A 25,180-nucleotide genomic window follows, 5' to 3' on the forward strand; every position below is an offset into this window, starting at 1 on the left:
GAGGGGGGGGGGGGGGGGGTCTGGTGAGACGTTTCCTACATAGCCGCGGGAAGATGGTTTTGTTATGGATTGAGTTTGCTGGAAAAACAACAGTATGGGTTTTCTCACTTCATTACTTGTGCAGCCTGATCATTTCAGAAAGCCGCTTAAAATCACAACTGAAAACAAATGCCGCTGGTTAAACAATCAAATATTTAAAAAGAACAAAAATTGTAATAATAATATATGAAATCTGATGGATTAAAAACGGCCACAGTGGTTGAATAAACCACGATATTATCACTGGCTAAAGAGGCCTCCAAGCACATATGGATATCAGTGTCGAGAGCACAGACAAATCAGCCCAGGTGAACTGAAAAAAAGATGCAAGAAAATATATGTATATACACTGATCAGCCACAGCATTATAAATAACCATCTTGTGACAATTCAGTGTTCTGCTGGGAAACTATTGGACCTGGAAAAAAAAAAACATGAAAAACAGCACAAGGCGTGAACCTGGCCTCCAAATTCAACCAGTTTGGTTGCACTGGAACAAGCCTGATCCACACAGACCCCCTCCCTTCAACCCATAGGACGCTAAGCCCCCACCACCCCCCCACTAACAACGCCACATGTCCATTCTCTGATGAGTCGCAGCTGTTTTAGAGGCACAAGTGAGACTCACACATAACATAATGTTATGGCTGATCGGTGTGTATGACCAGTTATCCTCGTAGCAATTTCCCAAAATGTGAATAGAAAAAGAGTCGGAGGAAAGAAAGGAAAGAGTGACCTAAATCAATCTATTTTTACAGCAATACCCCACCCTCCTCTCATAAGAATTAATCAAAACGTTAAAAAAGTTTAACGTGTCAGTTTGCAGCGCCGAGGCAGGAGCTTATTTATTGTGGAAATTGTTTGTCGTAATCTCTGTTGTGAAACGGACTGAAGCCATTAGACCCAAACACACATTTATCTTAAGTACTCGTACTCTACAAATCAAACTGGGTTTTCCCACATTGTTACAATTTATTTGAGCTTTTTTTTTTTTTTTTAGTGTGAAGGGGCCTTAAAAACAGATGTACTATGATGTCGTCTGGGGCTCAGAGGGGAACTTTAGGTCTGACAAAATAACCCAGTGATTACAATCCACCATAAGACTTTATAGTAAATCTTGCTATAAGTTTTATTTTTATAGTTTGACCCAGTTTTCTCAGCCTCCTCTGCTTCAGGTTTTTACTATATATATATATTTTTTTTACAAGCCATGTCTTCTTCCATTCCTGCACCACCTTTACGAAAGAGCAATATTAAATTACTGCAGAGTCCCTTTAATTAAAATCTCACAGTCCCTCTCCCACATAAAAAGTTTGGGGTATGAGTCTGGAATGAAAATATCAGTCATTTTCATTACTGAGGTAACTTGTGAAACCTGGAAAGAGTCTTGCTCTCAGTGGCTGCACATCTGAATTGGGTTTTTAACATACCACATTGGTTCCTCTCGCGTGAAGCATGACATTGTTGCTTTTTTACTAAAATGTTATTAAATATATATATATTTCTTTTTCATTTAAGTTGCAGAAAATATGCGGTTCTTAAGAAACTGGCTGTTTGGGACGCTCAGTTACTCAGTCAGCCACTAGAGGGAGCCGTTTCCCTGCTTCCCGCGGCTATGCACTCCTGCAAATTCGTGGATTGAGGTTTGGTTCCAGCAAAATCACTAATAAAATGAATTTAAGCAGCTGACAAGCAGGCAGATGCTCTCATGCAGAGAAATCAGCACTATACAAAGCAATGTCACCTAATCGTACTGAGATATTCTACTTTTTGTGTCTCTCTGGTGGGTATTTCACTGGGCCGCAGGTCTTAAAAAAATAAAATAAAAAAAATAAAAAAAACACCCGGCTCTTATCAGTGGAACAGAACTCTAGCCTTTTATGACGGTACTAATGTACAGTTAAGCGTTTCAAACTTTGCTGTGGTGTGAAGTGGTCGTGTTCACATGCCATGGTGTCTACGAAGAAAAAAAAAGAATAATATTTTAGGTCTTTATCAGAGAAGAGCTTGTGGTACTGGATATTTAAAGAGATACTTTTAAATTTACCCCTTATAAAAGTTATATCAGCATATTATTGAATTTTACCATAAATGGTCATGTTTTGAAATAAACATTTATATACTTATTATTTTCTTGTATTATTTCATTTTTTTGAATGATGACTCTAAACCGACCGATTTGACTGCATAAGTGTATGACCATTATATCACATGTTGTTGTTGGTCAAAAATGAGTATTTCTTGTGACGAACACTGGCAGTAAATAGTGCAGCCAGGAAATATTTTTACCGAGCATAATTTATTTCAGCTGTTTAGTTTATTTCAAGTGCAAAACAAAGTATCTTTTTCTTTTTTTAATGGCATGAGCTTAAATTAATAACAGGTGATACGTGTGAGATCGAAAAGAATCTAAATCAGATCAAATTTTATTCTGAGATTGATATGTGGTGGTCAATATTTACTATTTATAGATTTATGTATCTGGATTCATGTTTTTTGTTTTTTTACATTAACGTTCTTCCTTTGGACATATTTTCCCACACCTGCTATTTACTGGCCAGAACTTACTTGCCTTTAATGCTCCACATTGTTTCCAGCCCACGTCACATGACAACATTTTGTGCAGTGCTGTGGAGGTTGCACCAGACAATCTTATTCCCCGAACTAGTGCTGAATCACCAGTTTGTGCTCCGTGCTAACTTCAGCCAACAGAGCCGAGGCGGTGGGCGGTGGGACAGATGGCAGTTAATGTTGCCATGCTAACCAGCTGCATCGCAAATACTGACTGCTTCCATAGCTCGGCTACGTGTGCTCTGCGGAGTACGAATGTTGAGATTACTTGAAAAGCCCATGGCTACCAGTGGCAATGGTCAAGTTTAAATGGCATTTCTTTTAAAACTCTTTACTAGCCCCCTTACCTGCCCTGAACAACCACTTCACCACCCGCCGTAGGACATTGTTACCATGCGACACTTAAGCCTTTGATATGTGTTTGTGGGTGATTATGACGCTTATCTTGTCAGAAAAATGATAAAATGTAGAAATTCTGATCAATTCCCTTATCACATTTAAGATAAATGGAGTACACCAATCAGCCACAACATTATGACCACTGACAGTAGAAGTAAATAACACTGACCATCTAGATTTTATTTTGAATTTTCCCCAAGGCTTTCCTGACCGTGGAGGTGACCTGAGAGTGCATCTTGCACCGAAAGCGACCCCGCAGTGGAGGTCTGCCGAGGTCTGCCGCCGGGTCGTCTCGGTTGAATCTGTGGGACGCACTGGAACAAGTCGGATCCACAGAGGCCCCTCCCCTCAACTCACAGGGCCCGAAGACCCCACTAACAACATTCTGTTGCCAGACACCGCAGGACACCCTCCGAAGGCCTGCGTCCATTCTCCGATCAGTCACAACTGTTTTGCAAGCACAAAGGAGACCTACGCAGTATTAGGAAGGTGGTCATAATGTTATGTCTGATCGGTGTACATCACGTGGAGTGAAAGGCACCGTTATCTGTGGCCTCAATGGCGCTCAAACACAAAAACTGAGGGTGGAGCCACAGATGTAAGTGACTTGTCAAACAGATGCCAGTGTTCCTGAGGCCTCTTAAATTTAAGCACTTATCCACCTGAGGGTGATACGGTGTTTAACTTGTCATGTAATGACTGCTTCCAGCCACACAGTGGCACTTGAATCTGTCCTTAAGCACATAAACATGGGGTGGCATTCCCCGCAGAGGATGACTTTGCATCATGGGCGTTCTGTTGAGAATGTGACGGTGGCACGCATTCATTCTCATTTAGTTACACCTCGAAAGAAAGCCACCTCCAGCCTCGAATGATATGTCGTCTGATTGCATACCCTTATGTTGCCAGTCACACTTCGGCCCCCACGTGGAGCCTCGGCCCGGATAACGTGGCGGTCATTGTTCCCCGTTTGATCCGTATTGATTGCATTCACAGGTGTGTGTTCTCTTAACCGCATAATCACAGCAACATTAATAGCCTTTTAAAAATACTGGTTTAAAAATACTGTCTGCCGTCTAACCCTGCACATGGAGAGCTCGCTTGAAACCTGCCACTTTGTGAAAACACTACAGAAAACTGATGCGAAATGTGATTCCTCTGTAGAGATGAGAGCTAACGACGTGTGGGATGTTTGAAGAGGATGGGAGAGGGATGGGGGCAGAATGCTGATGATTTAGTGCCGGTGCATCGACCAGACTGTGTAAGGTGAAGATAATCACACGCTTATAAAGCTAATCAATCATGCGTCCTCCGCACGTGCACGTGGTTGGATTCTCCTCGTTGTGATAAAATAAACAATGGGCTCTTTGTCAGGTGTCTTCAGAGCGTTCGGGGTATGCTGAAGGGGCTGTGGGAAAATCAATCGGCATCCGATCGTACAATTTGTGTGGGCTTTCTTGGACGGTTGTGTATGCATGTATGTCTCATACATGTGGTGTGTGTGTGTACCATATCCACCTGGAAGTCTGCCCCTAGCTGCACATATGCAGCATCTGTGCCTGTGCATGAATGCAATGCAGACGAGCACATGCGTCTGAAATGCGTGTGCAGGCACATGTGCAAGCCTGAGTAGAGATGTTCGGCCTTTTGCTCGGAGGAAATAATTAGGTCGCATGTGTGAACGGCAGTCGAGAAGAATTTTAATCAAAGTTGAGAAGAATCCCCAATGTACATTCACCCCCTGGCGATCAGTCATCACCCGAGTGGGATTAATGTTTGAGGAGACACGACCTCTCTGAGATTGTTCACAAAGACAAAAATTCAAATGCCGAGAGGAGTCCGTGGGAAGCGGAAAAGACCTCCACCTCATTCTCTTTCCTCAGCGCTTTGTCTCGTAGGTAAATAGGAGCCAGACACAGTGAGTGATGAGTTTATTAGCTGCTGCCAGCTGTGACCCACCCCTGGGTGTTACTGTCGGGAGGGCTGTATTGGTGTTGTCGGATGGGCTGGGGTGGGAGGTGTGGGGGGGGGGGAGCAGGAGGAGGGGGGATCGGGGACGAGGGAGTACCCCATGAGAACCAGAGAAACTCCCTGGCAACTGGAGACAGGATCAACAGTAAATGGGGCGCCCCCATTCATGTAGCACCGAGCAGTGACACAGAGCCAAATGACAGAGATTGAGAGAGGAGAGGAGGTAGGGTGGGAGGCTGGGAGGGTGGAAGGGGGGGCGTGCAAATATCTGAATGAGTGCAAAACCATTGGGGGGGCTGATCAGCAGCCTGCTGACTTCCTGCTCTGCACCTTCTCTGGTCTGCACGACCGGCTGCAAGCGTCCCAGAACGTGTCACGGTGCTAACTTTTAAAGCGACCACTAGAGAGGGGAAGACACGTGGGTGCCAAGTGGATGTTTATGAACGGTTTCCACTCCCATTAAGAATTGATAACCGTGAGAGCAGAAGATGCGGGTGTCTTGCAGAGGACGTCTTTTGAGCGCACACGTGAAAACGAGGAGAAAAAAAAGCACGCCGCCAATACAACGCGCGCACTTGTACGCACGCAGCCGAGTCTTTTTCTTTCTTTGGTTTTAATTGCCGCAATGTCATTCATGATGAGTCAGTGAATCGCAGAGGTGTCTGTGGGGCTGGTAAGCGCGTGTCCACGGTCCCCGCACCCACGGAGGGGGGGAGGAGGAGGAGGAGGGGGGGTGGTTGGATGTAAATGCACCACAGTGGTCAGCCGCCTGCCACACCCTTCAGAGTAAACAAAGACAGGCACAAACTGAGCCGCCGTCCCCTGGGCGATGGATGTGGAAGTTCGGGGCTCGGAAAAACGAATGTGGTGGCATTCCCGGGCGCATCAGAAGCCGAGCCTAATGTTGTAAATTGCACTAAATTGGCCCGTGCTTTTAGATGAGAGGTTATTTCCAACACCGCCCCCTCACTTTTACGCACACATGCGCAGGACACTCCTCGCATACTCGCACACAAACGCTCCCAAATCTGCCCCCTTTGTCTCGGTCGCCACACGGCGGTAACCCCGAAACAGGAATTCAGCATGGCGAGGATGAGGAGCGCGTATGTGTGTGGACCAGACAGTCTCCTCCCCCCATCATAATCGCACACACCACAACTCTCTCCTCCCCCTGTAACTCCCCCTCCTCCTCCTCCTCCTCCTCCTCCACACCCCTTGCTCTCGCCCCCCATGCCTTTGTGTGTATATGTGTGTGTGTGTATTTGCGCGACGAGGAGCCGACTGCGTACCCGAAAACCGTGAGACGGATGCATTTTTAAGCAGGTTTCTTTTGAAGTATTTATCGATGTTAACAATTGTATGTTGGGGAGAAGAAGCAGAGCTGCAGGTGCAAATAAAGGGGAGGAACCCGGTGGACGCACGTGAACCCCCCCTCCACTTATCCAGAAAGGAGAGGAACGCGTTACCAGCAAGTGCGGCAAATTGGACTTTCCACCATCAGCAACCCTCCTCTCCCTCTCCCTCTCCTCTCTCCTGCCTCCTCTCTCTCCATCCCTGCTCCTTCTCTGCTGGTCTCATCACTTACTCTCATCATTCTCTCCGGTCTCCTTCCGTGGACCCAGAATAGCCACACGCCGGAGCGCTCTCTCTCTCAGTCAGTACCGGTGGAGAGGTTCTTTTTTTTCTCTCTCTCTCTCTTTGGATTTCGGGGGTGACTCGTGAGAATTTGGAGATGGATTAAAGGGGACGGTGCACCGCAAAACTGGAGCAGCACGCACGAGCACGCCGGGGGGCAAGGGGGCGACGGGACTCGGTGAATTCACGCAGCCCCCGGGACAGAGGTGAGTGCCGCGTCCGGTAGTATTTTGGGGCCCTCGCTCCTCTGCTCTCCTCACCTCACCTCGCCTCTCATCGCCTCTCCTCTCTTCCCCTCTCCCGCCCCGCATGCAGAAACACACCTCTGTTCCTGGCACAAGCCGAGGCGAGAGATGGGGAGAAAATGAGCACATGGTTTTCACGTTTTTGTAATCGGTGATCTCATATGCGATCTGACGGTTTCCGCTCGCGGTGGAGTCACAGATAGATGCGTTGATATAAAGGCCGGTATTAAATAACCTCAAACAACATCAGTGACAATTAACGTTTAGAAAAACATGTTTTACCTCCGAGAAGGACGCAGTCATCACCATGTGCATGCCATTAGAATGAAAACCTGAGTGACTTTCTTCATTAAAAAGTCAGGTGAGTACAGTATTTTTCCCTTCTCTGTTTGCAAAGGCATGCACAGTAACTTTCTTGGTGAGTGGACGCACGGGTGAATGCATAGTGGACTGCAGATGGATAAGCTTTGCGGTTACACCTTTATGTTGCTTGCATTCATTCGGTTTCAAGTTCATGTTTGTGAACCAGGGCCTCTTAAAAAAGAAAAGGGCAGCGACTTTACACGTGGCTTATGATTTAACGCTTAATCGATGGCTCTTGCTGGGCACCATAAATCAAGTTATATTACACCTTCCTGTAATGTAGCCTAATGTGCCATGGGGACAAAATAAATACTTTGCAAAGATGTTTGCTTACAGAAGTGGATCCGTGTGGAATAAACACAAATGTGTCCGGTTCAGAAATTGGAAGGTGTTTTAACTGGATGCAAATGTATTGATTCATTTTCCTTGACCACAATTAAAACATCATTTCCTGTAAACTTTGTCAGATAGAATGGCTTCAATGCACACACCAATAGTGTGCCTTTTTCTTGAAATATAATAGAAAAAAAAACAATATGTGATTATATAAGAATATAAGAGTAACCAATGTCTGTGATATGGTGCAGAAACAATTTAACTGATATAGACAGAAAATGCATCTGGTCTATCAGTTAATTATTTTCTAGATTAAAAGTTTTTTTTGTTTGCAGCTTCTCAAAGATGGAATGTACGACTTCGCTTATGTGGTAGCTGTGTTTGTATTTTGGCCTATGAGGATGTCACGTTGCGCTAAATGAGTGTGATGAGAGTTTATCCGAGGAAAGGGAAAATAATTGAGAAGCGGATCAATAATGTAAACAGCAGAGACGTCACCGTGTCTGCTGGAGCACGCGAACGAGAGACAAATTAAAGGAAAAATGTAAGGAGTGCAGAAAACTAGCAGATGCCCTTAGACGGGGTGCAAGGATCCACTGAATGAGAGCGCTCATATTTTATTGCTTTTAGGAGAACAGTATCTAACCCGCCCAGAGATCTGAAGCTTTTCTGAATGCCTGCGGTGTCCCGAGACATGTTATACGGGGCCCTCCTTTAATTCGACACCCATCTGTACGTTACAGCTTGATTACTAGCCTGTCTCTAACACCCCCAACCCCCACCTCTGTGTCAGCGGTCACTGACTCTCGTATTTTCCTCGCCGCCTGACAGGCTGTTTCTCTCCACCGCAGGCTATACAGCCCACCTCAGTCTCACACACACACACACACACACACACACAGAGGTTGTACACAAGCAGCTTAGACTATACACACTTGCAAACACTTGCATGATGTTTGCAAGCGCAAGCAGCGAAGTGTCCCAGAGGACAAATGCTGGTGGAATAGATAAACGAATCCCTTTCTTCAGTCAAGAGGCTCATTCTGTGAGTGTGTTTGCGTGTGATGTGAACTGGGGTGAGGTTTAAATGCTGACTGGAGTAGGTCACTGAGACCAAGCAGCTGGGAGAATGAGACCCAAGACCCTGTGTCTTACTAAGCAGCTTTCAGTCGCGCTGTATCCCATCCATCCATCCATCCATCCGTCCCAATATCTCCCCTGTCTCTGATCCTCCACCCCCTCCGTCCCTCCCTCCCCCCACCTCCAGCCGCACAAATGCATTCACACATTGGGGTAAACTATTTTGCTTTTTTATCCTTTTTTTCTCCCCTTCTTTGATCTGTGCTTATCCTCTCTTTTCCCTCGCTCTGATACGTTTCCGTCGTTCGTGGAAATTAGACCGTGGAAGTCTTTGATTCTGCGCGCCTCGCATCGCCTCAGGGTCAGACCCTCTTATTTAGGAGAGAAACAGAGAGAGAGAGACAGAGAGAGAGAGAGAGAAAGGAAGATGGATGTATATAAAAACAAAGGGGAGGGGGTAGAGAAAAGAGAGAGGTAAGGAAAGAGGGATAGACAGATGGTGAGGAAGAATGATGGTGAAAGGTAAAAAACAAACAAAAAAGAAGCAAGGAATTGCTAAGAAAATTACAGTGCTGGGGGAGGTGGGGAGTAAACCAGGTAGGAGAATGAAAGAGTTAAAGGTGCAGGGGCAGCTTTCTGAAGAAGACAGACAGTGTCCACCAAAACCAATCAAAATCGTTTCAGCTGGGTCTGCAGGTCTCGGCCTGACAATCGTGGGGCTTCTGTTCAAATCGGATCCTCCCATTGGTAGAATAAATGACAGAGAACGAGCAAGAGAAAGGGTACCGCGAGAGAAAAGGGGGTCAAGGGGAAGGCACTGGTGACATGAAGTGAGATTGGTGGCAAGCGGGAGGCTTGGACGGAAGGTGATTGAGAAGAGGCGATAAGCGAAATGGGACGGGGAGCAGAGAGGCAGATTGAAAGAAGGGTAGAACTGGGTAGAGGAGAGGGATGCACGGATAGGACGGGCACTTATGGGGAGAAATATGGGGCTGTAGGGAGAGCTCTGAATATTTAACTCTGTTTAGCTTTCCATTCGGCTCTCTTGGCTCCAACTTCCTTCAGGGGCCTTCTGATCGCCTGCAGGTAACTGATGGCAGGAGGCAGCCACGTGCGAATGTGTTGTAACCACTTTGAAAAATAATATTATTAATATAATGTTATTGCGCCTGAATAATGTTAAAAAATAATAAAAAAAGGGATATTTGTTCTGTTTGCTGAATACTTGTGTGACCTTGTGTGTTTTTAATGCGCCTGTGTGTGGGTGTTTCAAAAGCTAAGCAACGCTATAAAAAGTATTAGATCTGTGTTTTGATCAATTCAAAGTTCTTCATACTAATGCTACTAAAAGCTGAGGCAGCAGCCTTTAACTGCTCTTTATGAGCCACCGTTTCATTCATCAGATGTGTCCAGGCCTGGCAATACTGACAGTGGAAATCCATGACCTTTTTTCCCCCCCGCAATCTGTTATCCCAACAGGCTGTGACTGGTCCCATCCCAAGATGACTTCCCCCAAAAACAAAGGAAAGAAGAAACCACCCAAAGACAGCATGACGCTTCTGCCGTGCTTTTATTTTGTAGAGGTACGTGAAGGTTGGAATCGGTCGTGTTGATGAGTCACCTTTTGGTCAACTCGCAGCGTTTGCTGAATCACGGCCGCTACTGAGTCACTGAGCGTTTCACGTTGATGAGTCTAATCCTCTGTTGTAGGCAGCATTTGAAAATATTGTGCAACAGTTCATCTTTGAGGGCGTGTGGACGAAACGCTGGATGGAGCCCGCGCTTCCGAGCGAAATATTAAAAGCTTCTTTCTCTCTGCTTTGTCCTTGGCCTGGTATGTGTGTGGCTGCGCCTGTGTCCAGCTCCCCATCGTCCTGTCCTCCTTGGTGTCCCTGTACTTCCTGGAGCTGACAGATGTTCTGTCCCCGGCAGTGGTCGGCTTCCGCTGCCATGACCGTGACCTCTCCATGCCATACGTGGAGACGGGCGATGAGCTCATACCTCTGCTGATGCTGCTGAGTTTGGCCTTCGCCGGACCCGCGGCTTCCGTAAGTCCGTCGCAACGCATGCATTAGGATTGTTGGCGTGGATCATCGGGAGTTTTATCTCATTCGTGTACATTCGTGCAGTTCAAACTCTGCAAAACTGGATGTGCACTTAAAAGAAAAAAAAAAAAAAAACACCAGTTCTAGCTTTCCTCTAAGTATCACTGTGATAAGTACAAAAATGTCATCTACACAGAACACTTATTTTGCCTCGTGAGAGAACTACCCAAGAACATAGAGAAACCAAAGCCGCCTCTTTGTTTAGCCACTTTCAATTTCCACAGTAAATTTGAGTGAAACGATTCTGCTTTTTAATAGTGTACACTTGAGCAGACGTGGCTACTATTCAGCTGAATAAAATTGGTAGTTTGGAGATCCAGTACTTTTCCCGGTGACACATCCATCAGACACTGAGCGAGTTAGCATTAATTTGGGACAGTGTTTTCCTTTTAAGCCGAGGGGGGTGTGCCCACAGGAAGAGGCCGTGGAAATAATTAAATTGCAGCAAATTGTAGTAATGTCGCCAGCGCAAAGTGGACGGGTACCGAGCTGACACGAATAGATGCGATTAGGGGTGATTAGGAGTGTCTGAGTAGGACGATTGGCATATAATGTAAGCACAGGTTTCCCCTCTAAATGATGACAGGAAGATAAGAACGTCAGAGCACGTCCACTACAATTGCTACTGGTCACTAGTGGATGTTCCAAGCTCTGCCTAGGTTCATTTGTTTGTTTTATTGGGATCCCCATTAGCTGCAGCCTTGCTGAAGTTATTCTTCCTGGGGTCCGACTATAAATATAATACGGATACTATAATACTATTACTATAGGGAGTGTAAAATTTCCGCCAATAGCCCGCCTGGTGCTGTAATTTTGTGTGTGTATGCTGAAGGAGAGTCTGGAGTCTTTGCAGCCATGACATTACTGATGAATACAAGCAAGGATTGCAGCAACCTGTCTTTAAAAAATAAGATTAAATTAAGGTTTTTATTCATGGTAATAATTTTTGTTCTGTAATGTGTTTAATTCCCAGCCCAAATGAAGAGCTAGCTCTGCCCACACATTTTTTTTATTTTCTGGGTTCATCTTAGGTTTTACACGTGCTATCAGTATGGGAAAGTTCAACATTTGAGGAACTCTCAGTTTTTGTCTTTTGTCAATTAACCGTATCAGTCATTCCCATTGGTTGCCAATTCCAAGATGAGATGAGTTCAGCTTGGTACCCGCCCACTTTGCGCCGTCAATGGATTTTTCTCCCATCGTCGCCATAGCTCACTGAGTTTCATTCCATGGTCTCTAGTTGCCACATCGATGCAAAGCAAGCGTAGCATGTGGCCTCAGTCCAGTGTCGTTTTGACTTCAGAACGCTGAAAAGCAATTAATACCAGAGCACCAAAACAACAAACTAAATGGAGCTGAAAAGCTTGTGCAGAGCTAACTCCCTGTGGGCTTGCATTTGATCAATTCCTGAACACAATCACCTCGTGCCTTGTCATTAGTACAGAATCCTGTCACAGAGCTTCAGCCTCCCTAATAAGGGTCCCTGGGTTTGCGAGCACTACGCACGTGCATCCCACTGAAGCGCTTCTGTGCGGGCGGACGTGGAGGCCCATTCGCAAATGTACGGCTTCTGGAACGCTCGCGAAGGAGGAAAATTCAATTTCCACTCACGGGCGCGGGATCAATGGACACATTGATAAATATACACCTGACATTCCCACACACATCATCAAACATGGCAAGGGCCCTGCAATCGATAGGCGCAGACGCACGCAAACACACACACACGCAGACACTGCTAATCCATCAGCAGCACGGTAAAACGTGCAGGCTTGTACAACGCTCATCTATCACTCCGACTGGAAGTGATCACTATTCAATAGCGCCTTGCCTCCGTTCCCTCTCCGTAGATCACAATCACAGGCTTTTATATCAGGCATTAATAACACTTTCACACTTTTATCTCGTTTGGTTTTAGATGGTTACTTCCGTGTCTCTTGACTTCTGCCACTGCTACTCTTCTTCTCTCCCTCTGTCTGCAGATAATGATGGGGGAGGGCCTTATGTACTGCATGCAGTCCAAGCTGAAGACGTGCCCCAAGTCGGAGGGCAGCATAAACGCTGGAGGCTGCAGCTTCAACTCCTTCCTACGCAGGACCGTGCGCTTCGTCGGTGCGTTCCGATACCGGTCCTGGTATCAATTAAGGGAGGGTCTGGGCTGGATTTTAAGGTGGCATTCACAGCACGTTGCAGTGGCGTCTGTAAGGGCGCAGAATGAATGGCTGTTCTGTATTATAAAATGTGTTTTGCATTTGCTTTGTCAGGCAAACTGCAAAGTTGACAGTGTCATATGTCAGTAGTTGGGAGCAAATGGCTGTCTGCAGTTTTTAAGGTGGAAATCAATTTTTAGAGCAGATAAATTATACCTCTCACCAGCTGAGCCCCCAACTTTATTGCACTTTTCAGCGCAGACAAACAAGCTAATTACATGCATGAAATGAAGGGTGACTTGAAATGAACCAGGGACGATATAATGCACCGCAGGACATATCTGGAGGCGCACTTTGAGCTTTGAAGTGCAAAGGGTAATCAGTTTAGCTTCGTAACAAACCGAAGGCTTGCGGGGTGACTTCAGGTCCGAGCCAAGTCTGTTTTTTGTTTTTTTTTGTTTTGTTTTCGTCCCCTGCGCATGTTCAATAATGAATGGCTTCGTGTGAGGAAACCGCCAGGGGCTTTTTAGTTCATTCCTCACCATCTCTGCCTCTTGCCTCTTGCCTCTCTCCCTCAGGTGTTCATGTGTTCGGTCTCCTGGCAACAGCCCTGGTGACAGATGTCATCCAGTTAGCCACCGGTTACCACACCCCTTTCTTCCTCACCGTCTGCCAGCCCAATTACACGGTGCCGGGAGTATCATGTGACAACAATGCCTACGTCACGCAGGACATCTGCATGGGCAAAGACCTGTATGCCATTATGTCAGCCAGGTAAGACAAGCACTTTTGTTTGAACATATCCATCTGCAAGACTGCTCATACTAATGTGTTATTTTTCAGAATGGGTCAATAAACATGTATTATGATGATGAAAGGATTTGCAGGATTTGCACAGAATACTGACAATTCCTACAAAGGACTATCTTGCTGGAGTACAGCAGACGAGGCGTCATCAAAGCTAATTTGCATTCGAAGAGGATTATAAGAGATTAAAATAGACGAGGAGAAAAATTGCTGTTGTCACAGCCGCTGTTTCAAAATAAAGCATATTTTCCTGATTAATTATCTGCTTCTTGGTAAAGTTAAGTGTTTACTTGTGCAAGGCCACTCACGCAAGTTCCCGTTCTGCTCAAGCGCTGCAGCACAGCACTTCGCGTGCAGGTGCTACGGCTAAGTTTAGCTTTTGAAGATGCTTTTTAGCTGCGCTGCTTATAACGAGCAGACCTGGGTCAGACAAGCAAGCTACGTTTGAGATGCACAATAAGAGCATGCACACAGAAGAGATTACAGCTAAACAGACCTGATATGGGGATAATCCTAGTAGTGTAAATGCACATGCGTGTGTGGTACTCCGGGGGGTTAGGGACTTGTATTGGCATAATCCGTTTCCTAAATCCTAACCCTAAAGGAATTGGAATAATTAGGTGGCTCGGATAATATATTTTCTTTAAACTTTTGTTCCCAATAATTAACCTTAAATAGCCATAACCATTAAAAGCTGAAGTCCTCCAATGAACTTTGAAGATAAACCAAGGTATGCTCGCTTAGGTTTATACCTTATACCTCTACCTACACAGGGTGCGATCCATTTATACTCGTGTGCTCGCCCCGTGAAAAGGCCACCAAAACGCTAGTTTTAGATTAATTTTTTGTGTCTACTTCCCTCTTCAATTTCAACAGTGGCGACTGAAGCGTACGCCTGAATTTTGCCGAGTCATACGAGTGTCTGTATCTCCGAACGTCCTCAGTTAACCTTTCCTCGATGTGTTCCGTCTTCATTGAGACAAAACAATAAATTCCAGGGCTCTCAAAGCTTGAATTAAGCTTGGAGTGAGATGTTTTTGCTTGGAGGATAGATATATAAACTACCGTGATTCATAAGCAAATATCCTGTATAGTTCCTACAGTCACCCATGAGAATAAAAATTAAAGGAGGTAGTTTTTTTTATCATGCACTTTGAGAAAAAATAAAGTCAGAATTTCGAGAAAAAAGTCAGAATTTCCCGGCTTTGGGACTGTGGGCAGATAGGGACACGATCCTGAGCCTTGGAGTTTACATCCCTTACTAAATACTAAAACAGAAATATGCTACTACCTAGCGGACCAATCACAGCCGTTGCGGAGGTGCACGTCTGGTCACAGCATTAGGGTCTGCGTGTATGCCGAAAATACGGAAGAATGAACTGGTCTTTCCATAGAACACTTACCTGACCCATGCATATCAACATACGTTTACTCTGAAACAGTGGGAGCACATAAACGCAGCAGGATGAGCACGCGAACAAAAACGCGGTTCAGTCCTGTAAACTCTAAATTAGCAGCGTTGACCTGAGCTCATTCTCTCTCCCCTAATGTTCCCCGCGATGCCCGCTGGCGTTGTGTGCCTGTTCATTAATGCTCACATCCAAGGACGCTTGCTCAGTTTGACAAAATACCCGGCCGGGCGAGTTTTTAATGTCAAACACGATACCGACATCGCGCGTGACGTGAGCAGCCATGACAGTTTTATTTAAGATTTATTTTAGAGGCAATAAACACACACTAATTCTACGGACTCTCTCTTTTTGTTTTTCCCTTTGACACCTAACTCTCCCTCTTTCTCCCCTTAGGAAAACATTTCCATCCCAGCATGCGACACTCTCTGGCTTCGCCGCTGTATATATCTCTGTAAGCACTTCCTTTGACTTCCTGTGTTTGTGCGTTTCCTTGTTTGTCTGTGAGTGTGTGTGTGTGTCGCATGCGTTGTGTATGCGTATCTCGTTTATGAACATTTAATTCACTGTAGCCTTGCGAAATCCCAGGGGAAACATTATTACTCCGGTGCATTTGTACTACATATCTTGATCTTTTTTTTTTCTGTCATAAATTTTTAATGACTTTCAGTGTATGACAGTAAGTAATGTCCTTATCTGTTCAATTACCTGCGTTCATTTTAACTATCCACAACTACTTCTTCTTCTATAAAAACATTGCTCCCGGCATCTTATAACTAGTTCCTGCGTATCAGAGGGCTTCTGGCTGGATGGCATACATACAGGAATTGCGTGGCGTTGTTTACTCACAGGGAGATTTATGAATTGCAAGCCATCCTCGGGCTATTATGAAATAACACGAACTGTCTTTTGAGGTCTGATTCTGGTGAACTGTTATATCCTGGATTAGCCTTTTTTTTTTTTGTTTGCTATTCTCCAGTCCAGCTCCGACTGCAGCGGCATGTGAACCTTACATGCGTTGTAGCGCTGTCTTTTTTCCATGCGGTAACACCCTCCCACTCGCACAGACACTCTTCCACTGATGGCTATTTATTGCGAGCTACCGGCCACATCGCTGCTGCCTCCGGAGCCCTGTGTGTGCTCATTAGGGCTCACCGGACAGGTTTCTGATGGGGGGGAAAAAGCGAGAGGTGGGGGGAGTGGGATGAGGAAAGCAGCTGTTTGATTTTGCTAGAGTTACAACACGATGGCTGCTGCATGCACCGATGCAGGGTAATATGTTTTAATATTGCTCAGCAAAATTAAATTTGAAGTGAAACACATACACTCACCGGCCACTTTATTTAGGTACACCTTGTTAGTAAAAGGTTTGACCCCCTTTTGCCTTCAGGACTGCCTTAATTCTTCGTGGCATACTTTCAACAAGGTGTTGGAAACATTCCTCACAGGTTTTGGTCCATATTGACATGATATAAAGGCGCATAAAGGGATGGACATGGTCAGCAACAATACTCAGGTAGATAAAAGGCAGCATGGATCGATGCTTTAGTGTTGCTTACGCCAAATTCAGACCCTGCCATCTGAATGTCGCAGCTAAAATCGAGACTCGTCAGACCAGGCAACGTTTTTCCAATCTTCTATTGTCCAATTTTGGTGAGCCTTTGTGAACTGTACCCGGTGTGGTCTTCTGCTGCTGTAGCCCATCTTCTTCAAGGTTGGACGTGTTGTGCGTTCAGAGATGGTATTCTGCATTCTTTGGTTGTAACCAGTGGTTATTTGAGTTACTGTTGCCTTTCTATCATCTTGGATATTTTGGATATTTTTTCTTTTTTTGGACCATTCCACGTAAACCCTAGAGATGGTTGTGTGTGAAAATCCCAGTAGATCAGCAGTTTCTGAAACACTCAGACCATCAGCCCGTCTGGCACCAACAACCATACCACGTTCAAAGTCACTCAAATCCCCTTTCTTCCCCATTCGTTTGCTCGGTTTGAGCTTCAACAAGTTGTCTTGATCACCTCTACATGCATTGAATTGCAGCCATTTGATTGGCTGATTAGCTATTTGTGTTAACAAACAATTGAACAAAAGTGGCAACTGAGAAGGTTCTCAAACAGCCAGGTAATGGCATGTCCAAAAATAGTGAAAGAAGGGCAAATGAACCTCTGGATCTTCTGGAAGTTCTACGTGACCTTTTGCTCTTTGTTTTGAATTTTTTGGATGTAACACATAAGGAGCATAAGGAAGACTGCCTCACCGGAGAGACGCTGCAGTGGTTATAGCTGAAACGTCTCCATTCTGACAGATTCTCTTCCATGCTTCACGGAAAGTGGCATTTTTATTCCCAATACTGAACGAACAAGCCTGTTTTTTCCCCTTTTCTTTTTTTGCAAAGTGTGCTTTTCTGTCACTCATCTGTCTTTTACTTTACGTAATGGGAATATGGCGTGCATGTGGGGAGTGCGAATCCACGGACAAAATGTAAATCTGTTCTCTGCCTTTCCTTGCCTCTACTTGCTCACTCATCAATATATTGTATCAAAAACAGACTCATGAACCAACCAGCTATGTGGAATGTAAATTTTTCTTCGCACACGCAAAGTCAACCATCCAGGTGGTATCACTTGAACCTCACAAGCAAGCGAAATGTATAGACTGGATGGTCGATACCATTCTGCAAGTTTCGCATACCTTAGCTTACCTTAGCATAAATACTGGGATTAGAGGCATCCTGCTAAGCAGGACATGATGTCTTCGCCAGCTCATTGATTACCTAGTGTTTTTTTTTTCTTTTTTTGTGACTGAGCGGTTGCCAGGAACCCGGTGGAGGCTGAAGGAAGTCACTGGACCAGGCCAAGTAATAGTCTGGCCCATTTGAAACCACACATTTTTACATCTCAGATTTTCTGCAGATAAAATAGAATCTGATCTCTTGGGTTTGGGAGGTTCTGTTGGGCAAATCGGTTATATTTGAGAGCAGATCTGGCCAGCTGTTTCTCCACACTAACGTACACTGATCAGGTGCAACACATACACGCCTAAATAACATCCACATCATGAATGCCAGGTCCAAACGTTTCAGCGCAGAACATTGCATTGCAACAAGATAAATATTTACTTCTCCTGTCAGAGGTTGTAATGTTGTGGCTGATCGCTGTATGTCTAATTTCCGTAGATGTATTTCAATGCCAGCATCAACAGCACGACCAAGCTGCTGAAGCCACTGCTGGTCTTTGCCTTCTGCATGGCGGCGGGCCTCGCTGGCCTGACGCAGATAACTCAACACCGCAGTCATCCAATAGATGTCTACGTGGGATACCTCATAGGAGCCGGCATTGGAGTCTACCTGGTAAGTGCCTGGTCCAGTGTGCCAACGTACTCTGATTAAATACACGCCGGTTTCGACATCGTTACACCTTTTATGGGAAGTAACTTGCTATCAAAGACATTTGATTGTTATTTTAGGTTTGTGAATTGGGTGCCAGAGTATGTTTGAGTGCATTTAGGGGTTTGTTTACCCCCCAGGGAGTAGTTACCAATCAGGATGTAAAAATATAAGGATGTATAGATGGATGTATAGATGTAAAAAAAACAAAAAAAACAAATAAAGTGGATTTAGTTGTTTTGCGGTGACTGAGTTGTCCCATTGTCTTCTTCTAACACCATCATGGCATGTGCTAACATCTTATTTTCATCGCCTCTCCTCTCTGTGTGGCTTCCATACTTTCCTCTCCCAGCAGTCGTTTTTTTTTTTTCTCTCGTAGCCTATATATAGCCTTTTCTATTACGGAGGGGAAGGGAGAGAGAAAGAATAATCCGATAAGAATTCTCTGGAACAATTTCACACTTGGTTTTAAGAAAACTTGTCGTTGCCATTTTCCGCGCTTCTTTCCTCCTCTCCCTCTCGTCTTCCGCCTCATGAGGGTGCGAGCGTTGCCTTCCGTCATTAACGGCTGGAGACAGTGATTCACGCTGGCCTCAGATGGAACAGGAGGAAGGAGACGCGCCTATTGGTGCACACGCTCGATACTAATAAGAAAATCGAAACAGTTCCCTCGCAGAGATTAAAGAGAATGCATTTTCACGCTCTTGTCTTTTTGGCTGATTTTGAGTGCTTTTATCTCCTCCTTATCTGTTTTTCTTCTATTCTTCTCTCCTCCGCTAGGCTGTGTACGCGGTTGGAAACTTCAAAGCGTCGGAGGAAGATGCCCCCTCTTTACAGAGGCTGGCAACATCGCAGCAGAAGGACGGCCTGAGAGTGTTAAGCCAGAGGAGCCATGACTCCCTGTACAGGAAGACTCCCAGGGTTTCTGAGAGCAGGGAGGAGCTGGGGGCTGGGCTGGGGTCCGGAGCCCGCAGTAAGGTGAGGAGGGAGAAGGCATCCCTGGCCTCCCTCAAACGAGCAAGCGCTGATGTGGAGCTCCTGGCAACTCGTGGCCCCATGGGCAAGGAAACCATGGTAACCTTCAGTAACACCTTACCCCGGGTCGCAAACGGCAACAGCCCCATCTCCCCCTCGGAGGAGCCCGTCGCCACGCAGCGCCACATGACCTTCCACGTGCCCTTCGACCCCCAGAGGTCCCGGCAGCTGGTGTCCGAGTGGAAGCAGCGCTCGCTGGAGCTGCGCAGCCAGAGCTCGCGAGACGAGGAGGAGGACGGCAGAGACGGAGGAGGTGAAGGCGCCGCGGGAGAAGCCGGCGAGCAGGGCATGCCTTCGTCTCTTTATCCCACGGTGCAGGCCAACAACGCCGCCGCCGCGCCAACGGGAGCCAGGATGGCGGTGGCGCCCCCGCTCGTCCACATCCCCGAGGAGGCCTCCCGGCCGCCGCCCGTCTCCCCGAAGAGCGCCAAGACCCGCGCGAAGTGGCTGTCACTCACGGAGGGGGGATCGGTCAAGGAGCCTGGGACGGGGCCCATCGCGGTGTCGACTCCCCGCGTGCCCAACACGCAGCCCGGCCAGCCCCCCAGCCAGCAGAGAGTCACGCAGGTAAGCTAGGAATTTCGAAAACAAGCGCCTGCAGATGATCAGAAGTACATCATCTTGAGCAGTAATTTGTCATACTTTATTTTCAAGTGGCACACAGCCAGACCAGAGAGGAGATTTAACAGCTGCCAAACTCTGTGTACCCTACACACCTACGATTTATTTTGTTGGTATAATCAAAACAGAATTACACTGGTGGAACCACTTTCACTGATTAGTTTCCAACATAAAGTACTCTCATAAGGGTTCAGACTGTAATTACAGTTGGACCAGCATCTTAAAAATTCACTAACTGAATGTCATGCCTTTTACTGTTTACTGTAATAAAACTCCCTGAACCCTGGATTCATATTTACAATAACAATTTGCTGATTTTTGTAATCGCTGCTTGTACGAATACGTCATATGGAGCAGCGGTTCCCAACCTGGGAGATCACAAGGGGTGCGCCAAAACTTGTCTCATCTGAGTTCATCTGTTTCACTCAGCTCACTCCGGTTTCAAAGGATCAGTTTTTAGGAAAAAAAAAATGTTGACAATATTGTCAGGTTCAAGCAGTCAGTTGAGTTCGTCTACCAATGGAATGAGAGTAACGCAGCTTTCCCTCTCCAAACCAACATCACCAGCCGATCAGAAGTAGGTAGGTGGGGGTGGGTCTTGGAAAGCTGATGCTGCATTCAAGACAGCTTGGGAAAAAATGGGTTCAGACCCCATTTTTCCAAAATTGCTTCCAAAATAAAAGATTGAAGTATAGAATTTCTGTATTTTCACGAAGGCATCATCGAGCTGGGAGTCCAGCTTCTCTTAGATATAAGTAGGGGGGGTCTCCAGGGAAAAAAGGTTGTGAACCACTGACATCGAGCCTCTCCTCTGCCCATCAGGTCATAGCCATGTCGAAGCAGCAGGGCCACGGAGCGGTCGCTTCCTCCACCAAGACCTCGGAGGGCGGCTCCTCCTCCGGCGGTGGCTCCAACTGCTCCGAGTCGCCGTATTACCGGATCCCGTCTGACCGGGACAGCTGCACGAGGAGCAACCCGGGAAGCATCGCCGGCAGCGGGAGCATCGTCACGATCGACGCCCACGCCCCTCACCACCCGGTGGTGCGCGTGTCGGCCAGCAACGGCAAGCCGTGGGAGTGGAGGAACACCATCAGTGGTAACATGATGACTTCCGACCCGACGGGTGACAAACACCGCGCGTCGCTGCAGCGCCAGGACAACGTCAGCCACTACAGGGATTACCGGACGCTCCCAGTGAAAACAGACTCTCTTTGCTCCTCCTCCGCCAGCGGCAGTGCTGAAGGGGCACCGGAGCTCCCTCCTCCGCCTCTCCCCACCTCCTCCTCCCCTCTGCCCCCTCCACCCCAGCTGCTGTCCTCCCCTCTTCCTCCACCGCCCCCTCATTCGTCCTCCTCCCCATTACCTCCCCCTCCGCACTCAAGCTCCTCTCCGATGCCTTTCCCGCCGCTTCCTCACCACGCCCCCTCTCACATGCCCCCGCCTCCACACCCGTCCACTCAGATGTCCCCGCCGCCCCTCCCGGCGTCCTCTCAGATGCCTCCGCCTCCTCACCCGTCTTCCTCGCAAATGCCCCTACCTCCGCACCCGCCGTCTTCCTCCTCCCCCTCCTCCTCCTCCCCTCCATCCTCCCCCGCTGCCTCCTCACCCGTCGTGCTCAAGCATGCTCCCGCCGCCTCCCCACCCTGACTTACTGATAGACGGCCACAACCAGGCGCTGTCCCGCTCCTCCACCCTGCCCCGACGACCGTCCGGATCCGCCCGCAGCCACGCCGAGCAGGAGCACTACTACAAGACCATGCAGAATGAGAGGATGTTATAGTAAAAAAGGGGAAGACGGCGAACATTTCAGTAACATCAGAGACCGTGCTTGAGAATACTCGGCTGAAAGAGGCGAAAGGGCCGAAACTGAAAGAGAGAGTAGGTTGTGACAGGCGGATAGAGATTTGTGACTTTTGTATTATGAGGAAAAATCTTGAGAGACTCTGAATCCAGCAGGGGTCGAGGACTCCGCGAAGGTCTGGCAGCTTTCAAACTCGGCGAGGGACCTGTTTTTATTTCCCCTGCTCACGTATACTGCCCACTGAGGCGGCCCTGACTGGAAAAAAGAAAAGACGAGAAGAATAGCGACTCGAATAGAGTGAAAAATAAGATTTTTTAAGAATTAAATAAATAAATAGCTCATCTTCGATGTTCTGTGTGTTTCTTCAGCACACATTCAGAGAAGGAACTGAGGAGGCTGTAGCTGAAAGAGAGATATCACAATGAACGGTCTGGGATTTGCTAAATCAAGCTTCCCCTTGAGAGCGGGGATAAGGCTGAGAAAACAAAACAACTACAGGCAATACTAGCTCTCCTTATACCCTCGCAGCCGTTTGAGGTTGCCAGCGATTACACACAGAAAATCTGCTCTTGCAACCAGCTGAACAACCCTTCCACCGAAGAACCCAACGGCCACGAGTACAGGATGCAGCTACTGTACGTCGGCTGCAGGTTCAAGAGTATTAGCCACAGCTCCAGAAAGCATGAGTGTTTGTACCCACTCTGAATAAACAAACCAAACGGGGAAGCAAATGTGTCTGCATCCACCAGAGAGAGGCGGCTTTGGAAAGCGAGAAGGAAGGTTGGATATAAGGAGGATCATGCACAGTTGGGCACCCTTATACAGACGTCACCCAACGGATTACTGCTGTAAACATGAGAGGCGGTGGAACGGAAAGGGAATTGTTCTAAAGAGAGGAGGGTGGCCGGGCAGAGCAGAGCCAGGCAGACGGTCTCTCTTTGCTGTGTACGAAGCCGTGCAATCGAACGGAGAATGAAGCTACACTAAGGAGATTAACGTTTGTTTATCAAACCATGCTAACACGCTCTACGCTTTCGGGCCCTCGGAAAATCACAATAGTGACAGGAATGTTAATAGAAAGCTGCCCGGCCACCATCTATTGCCTAAAGCGGGTGAAACTAACGGGCTTTGTAGGTCAGCAATCTTGAGTTGTCAGCTTGTAAAAAAAAAATGTACTTCGTTAGAGTGCAGCCGTGTTTTATTGATTAAGCTATTGTATCTGGTTTATAAAAGGAAGACCCGAATCTGTTTATTTACAACTTAGTAATATTTACAACTCCAGGTTCTATCAGTCAAATTGCAATACCAATTTAACCTTGATATGACGTCTTGAGAGATTGACAGTCTATTACTGATCAACCCTTTATTAACTATGCCTTATTTAGGAAGTGTTTGTAAGATTTTTTAATTGCTTTTTTTTTTTTTTTTTTTTTTTTTACATAAAATTCATTCCCAGTTTCATGAACGGCCTACTAAAACCCCTACTGGACAGCAGGACCCTAGTCACACAAGTTTCAGATGGGCTACACCCACGAATGTTCCTGTTCACACCCATATGCCACATAAGTCTTTTGGAACTGAAGAAGCTGCTTAGTTCAATGGCAAAACGTCTTCAAAGAATGCTACAAGTCCAGTTTCCCTTGTTCTAGCTTTTTGTTTTAATCACAGTTCACTTGCTCAGTTTTCTGGAGCTTTTAACGATGAACGGTTCATGAACATACGAAAACTGTTCATGATGTCACAGCCATTGCTTGTTAACTCCTTGACTTGAGCTTGGGCGGGAGCGTAACACAGAGGCAGACAGTCGGCAACCTTTGACAGCAAACAAATTCTCTGATTAGGCATAACTTAAAGCCTTGATGTAAATGCAGCAACCCCATGGTACAATTTTATTGTTGTGAAGTTGGACATTTTAACATGAAGGTCCACGGGGATTGACCAGAAAATGTATAAAAATTGGATAAAGAGTCTCTATTTCCTTCCATTGTTCAGCCCATCCACTAACGTGCAGGTGGTGGAGCTATACTAGACTACTCGGGGGAGCTCCACAAGCTTTAGCTTCACTTTTGAGGAGCTATCATGGTGTCCATTTTTTATGCAATCTGCTGGAATAATTGGCCTCAAGTGGCCATTTCAGGAACAGCGGGGTTTTTTTTTAGCTCTTTGCATTTGCTTCATTTTTTCATTGCCAAGGGTTGCAGCTTGTTTGTAACCCACATCACGTGATCATCAAAAATTTTCGTTTTGTCAGTTTCCACAAACAAACTATGGCTCATGTTTCTTGTTCCAACTAATGCAGAATAAAAATTGATAGTTCTACAAGTAGTTAGGCCCATTTTCTTGTTAACGAATTAAACTGCCCTGTGCTCAGACAAGACTATGCTGATGTTACTCAACTGTCCATCACTGCATAAAGCCCACCCAAGCCATTTGATTGGCTCAACAGAAAAGCTCCAGTACAAGTGAATAAGTGGACCAAGACTAAAGATCCATATGTAAAAGGCTGTTTCCAGGTTAAACCAGAAGTTGTATCTGAAAAAAAAAAAAATGTTTGATTTGTAGTTACAAAACAAGAAATTAGAATATTTTTGCTCCAGGCTCAGGAAAACTGTGATTTGTCGTTATCGAAATTTGTCAAAAGAAACTATCAAGTGGCCTAGTTACACGCAGGTTATACGCAGGACAAACAGGATGCAAATAACCTGTCGGTGTTCCTCCTGCACACCGCTGCCTCTTCTGTGTATTTAAGCTACGTTGTATAAAGCTGTTTTCTGATACCTTTCATTTTTCATTCAGTTCCAAGTGCTTCACTTTACTCCGTAATTTGATCACACTTTTACGAAACGCGGACTCGGACACATAGACGACGATGACTTCCACCCGTTCACCACGACATCCTAAGGATCCATGAACTGATATTGTAAAGTTGTGCTAGGAAGAGGCTGTGTTTAAATGGAACAAGTTGTACTTTGTAGTGGCGCTCCTCGGACGAGAGGAAGCTGGTAGATAAAGTTGCTCGTCGGTTTGTGCTGCATGTGTGTACGAGCGTGTGTTTTTTTTTAAAAAACAAACAAAAAAAACTTCTGTGCTTAAAGTCTGAGCCGTTACCTTTTGACAGAACAGGTGATTATCGTGCTACTTTTTTGCCCCGTTTTGACTGTAAAAAAAAAAGTTACTTGACATTACCTAATATTATTGTTAACGCTGTTATTATTCCACAGTCCTCTT

The 25,180-nt window shown here is 46.2% G+C and overlaps 1 protein-coding gene across 1 annotated transcript; it reads left to right on the forward strand.

Annotated features, from left to right (window-relative positions):
* The first annotated feature begins 5,560 nt into the window (after positions 1-5,560).
* On the forward strand, positions 5,561-24,486 carry LOC125024059 (phospholipid phosphatase-related protein type 3-like). The gene is given in 10 exon segments (XM_047611714.1): positions 5,561-6,821; positions 10,119-10,222; positions 10,502-10,687; positions 12,727-12,856; positions 13,473-13,668; positions 15,507-15,564; positions 18,286-18,459; positions 19,276-20,097; positions 20,974-21,707; positions 21,709-24,486. Coding segments are annotated over 9 exon segments (2,604 nt in total). The 5' UTR covers positions 5,561-6,821; positions 10,119-10,141; the 3' UTR covers positions 21,932-24,486.
* Positions 24,487-25,180: the final 694 nt, after the last annotated feature.

Source organism: Mugil cephalus, chromosome 17, assembly GCF_022458985.1.
Source record: "Mugil cephalus isolate CIBA_MC_2020 chromosome 17, CIBA_Mcephalus_1.1, whole genome shotgun sequence".
In the NCBI taxonomy this organism is placed as follows: domain Eukaryota; kingdom Metazoa; phylum Chordata; class Actinopteri; order Mugiliformes; family Mugilidae; genus Mugil; species Mugil cephalus.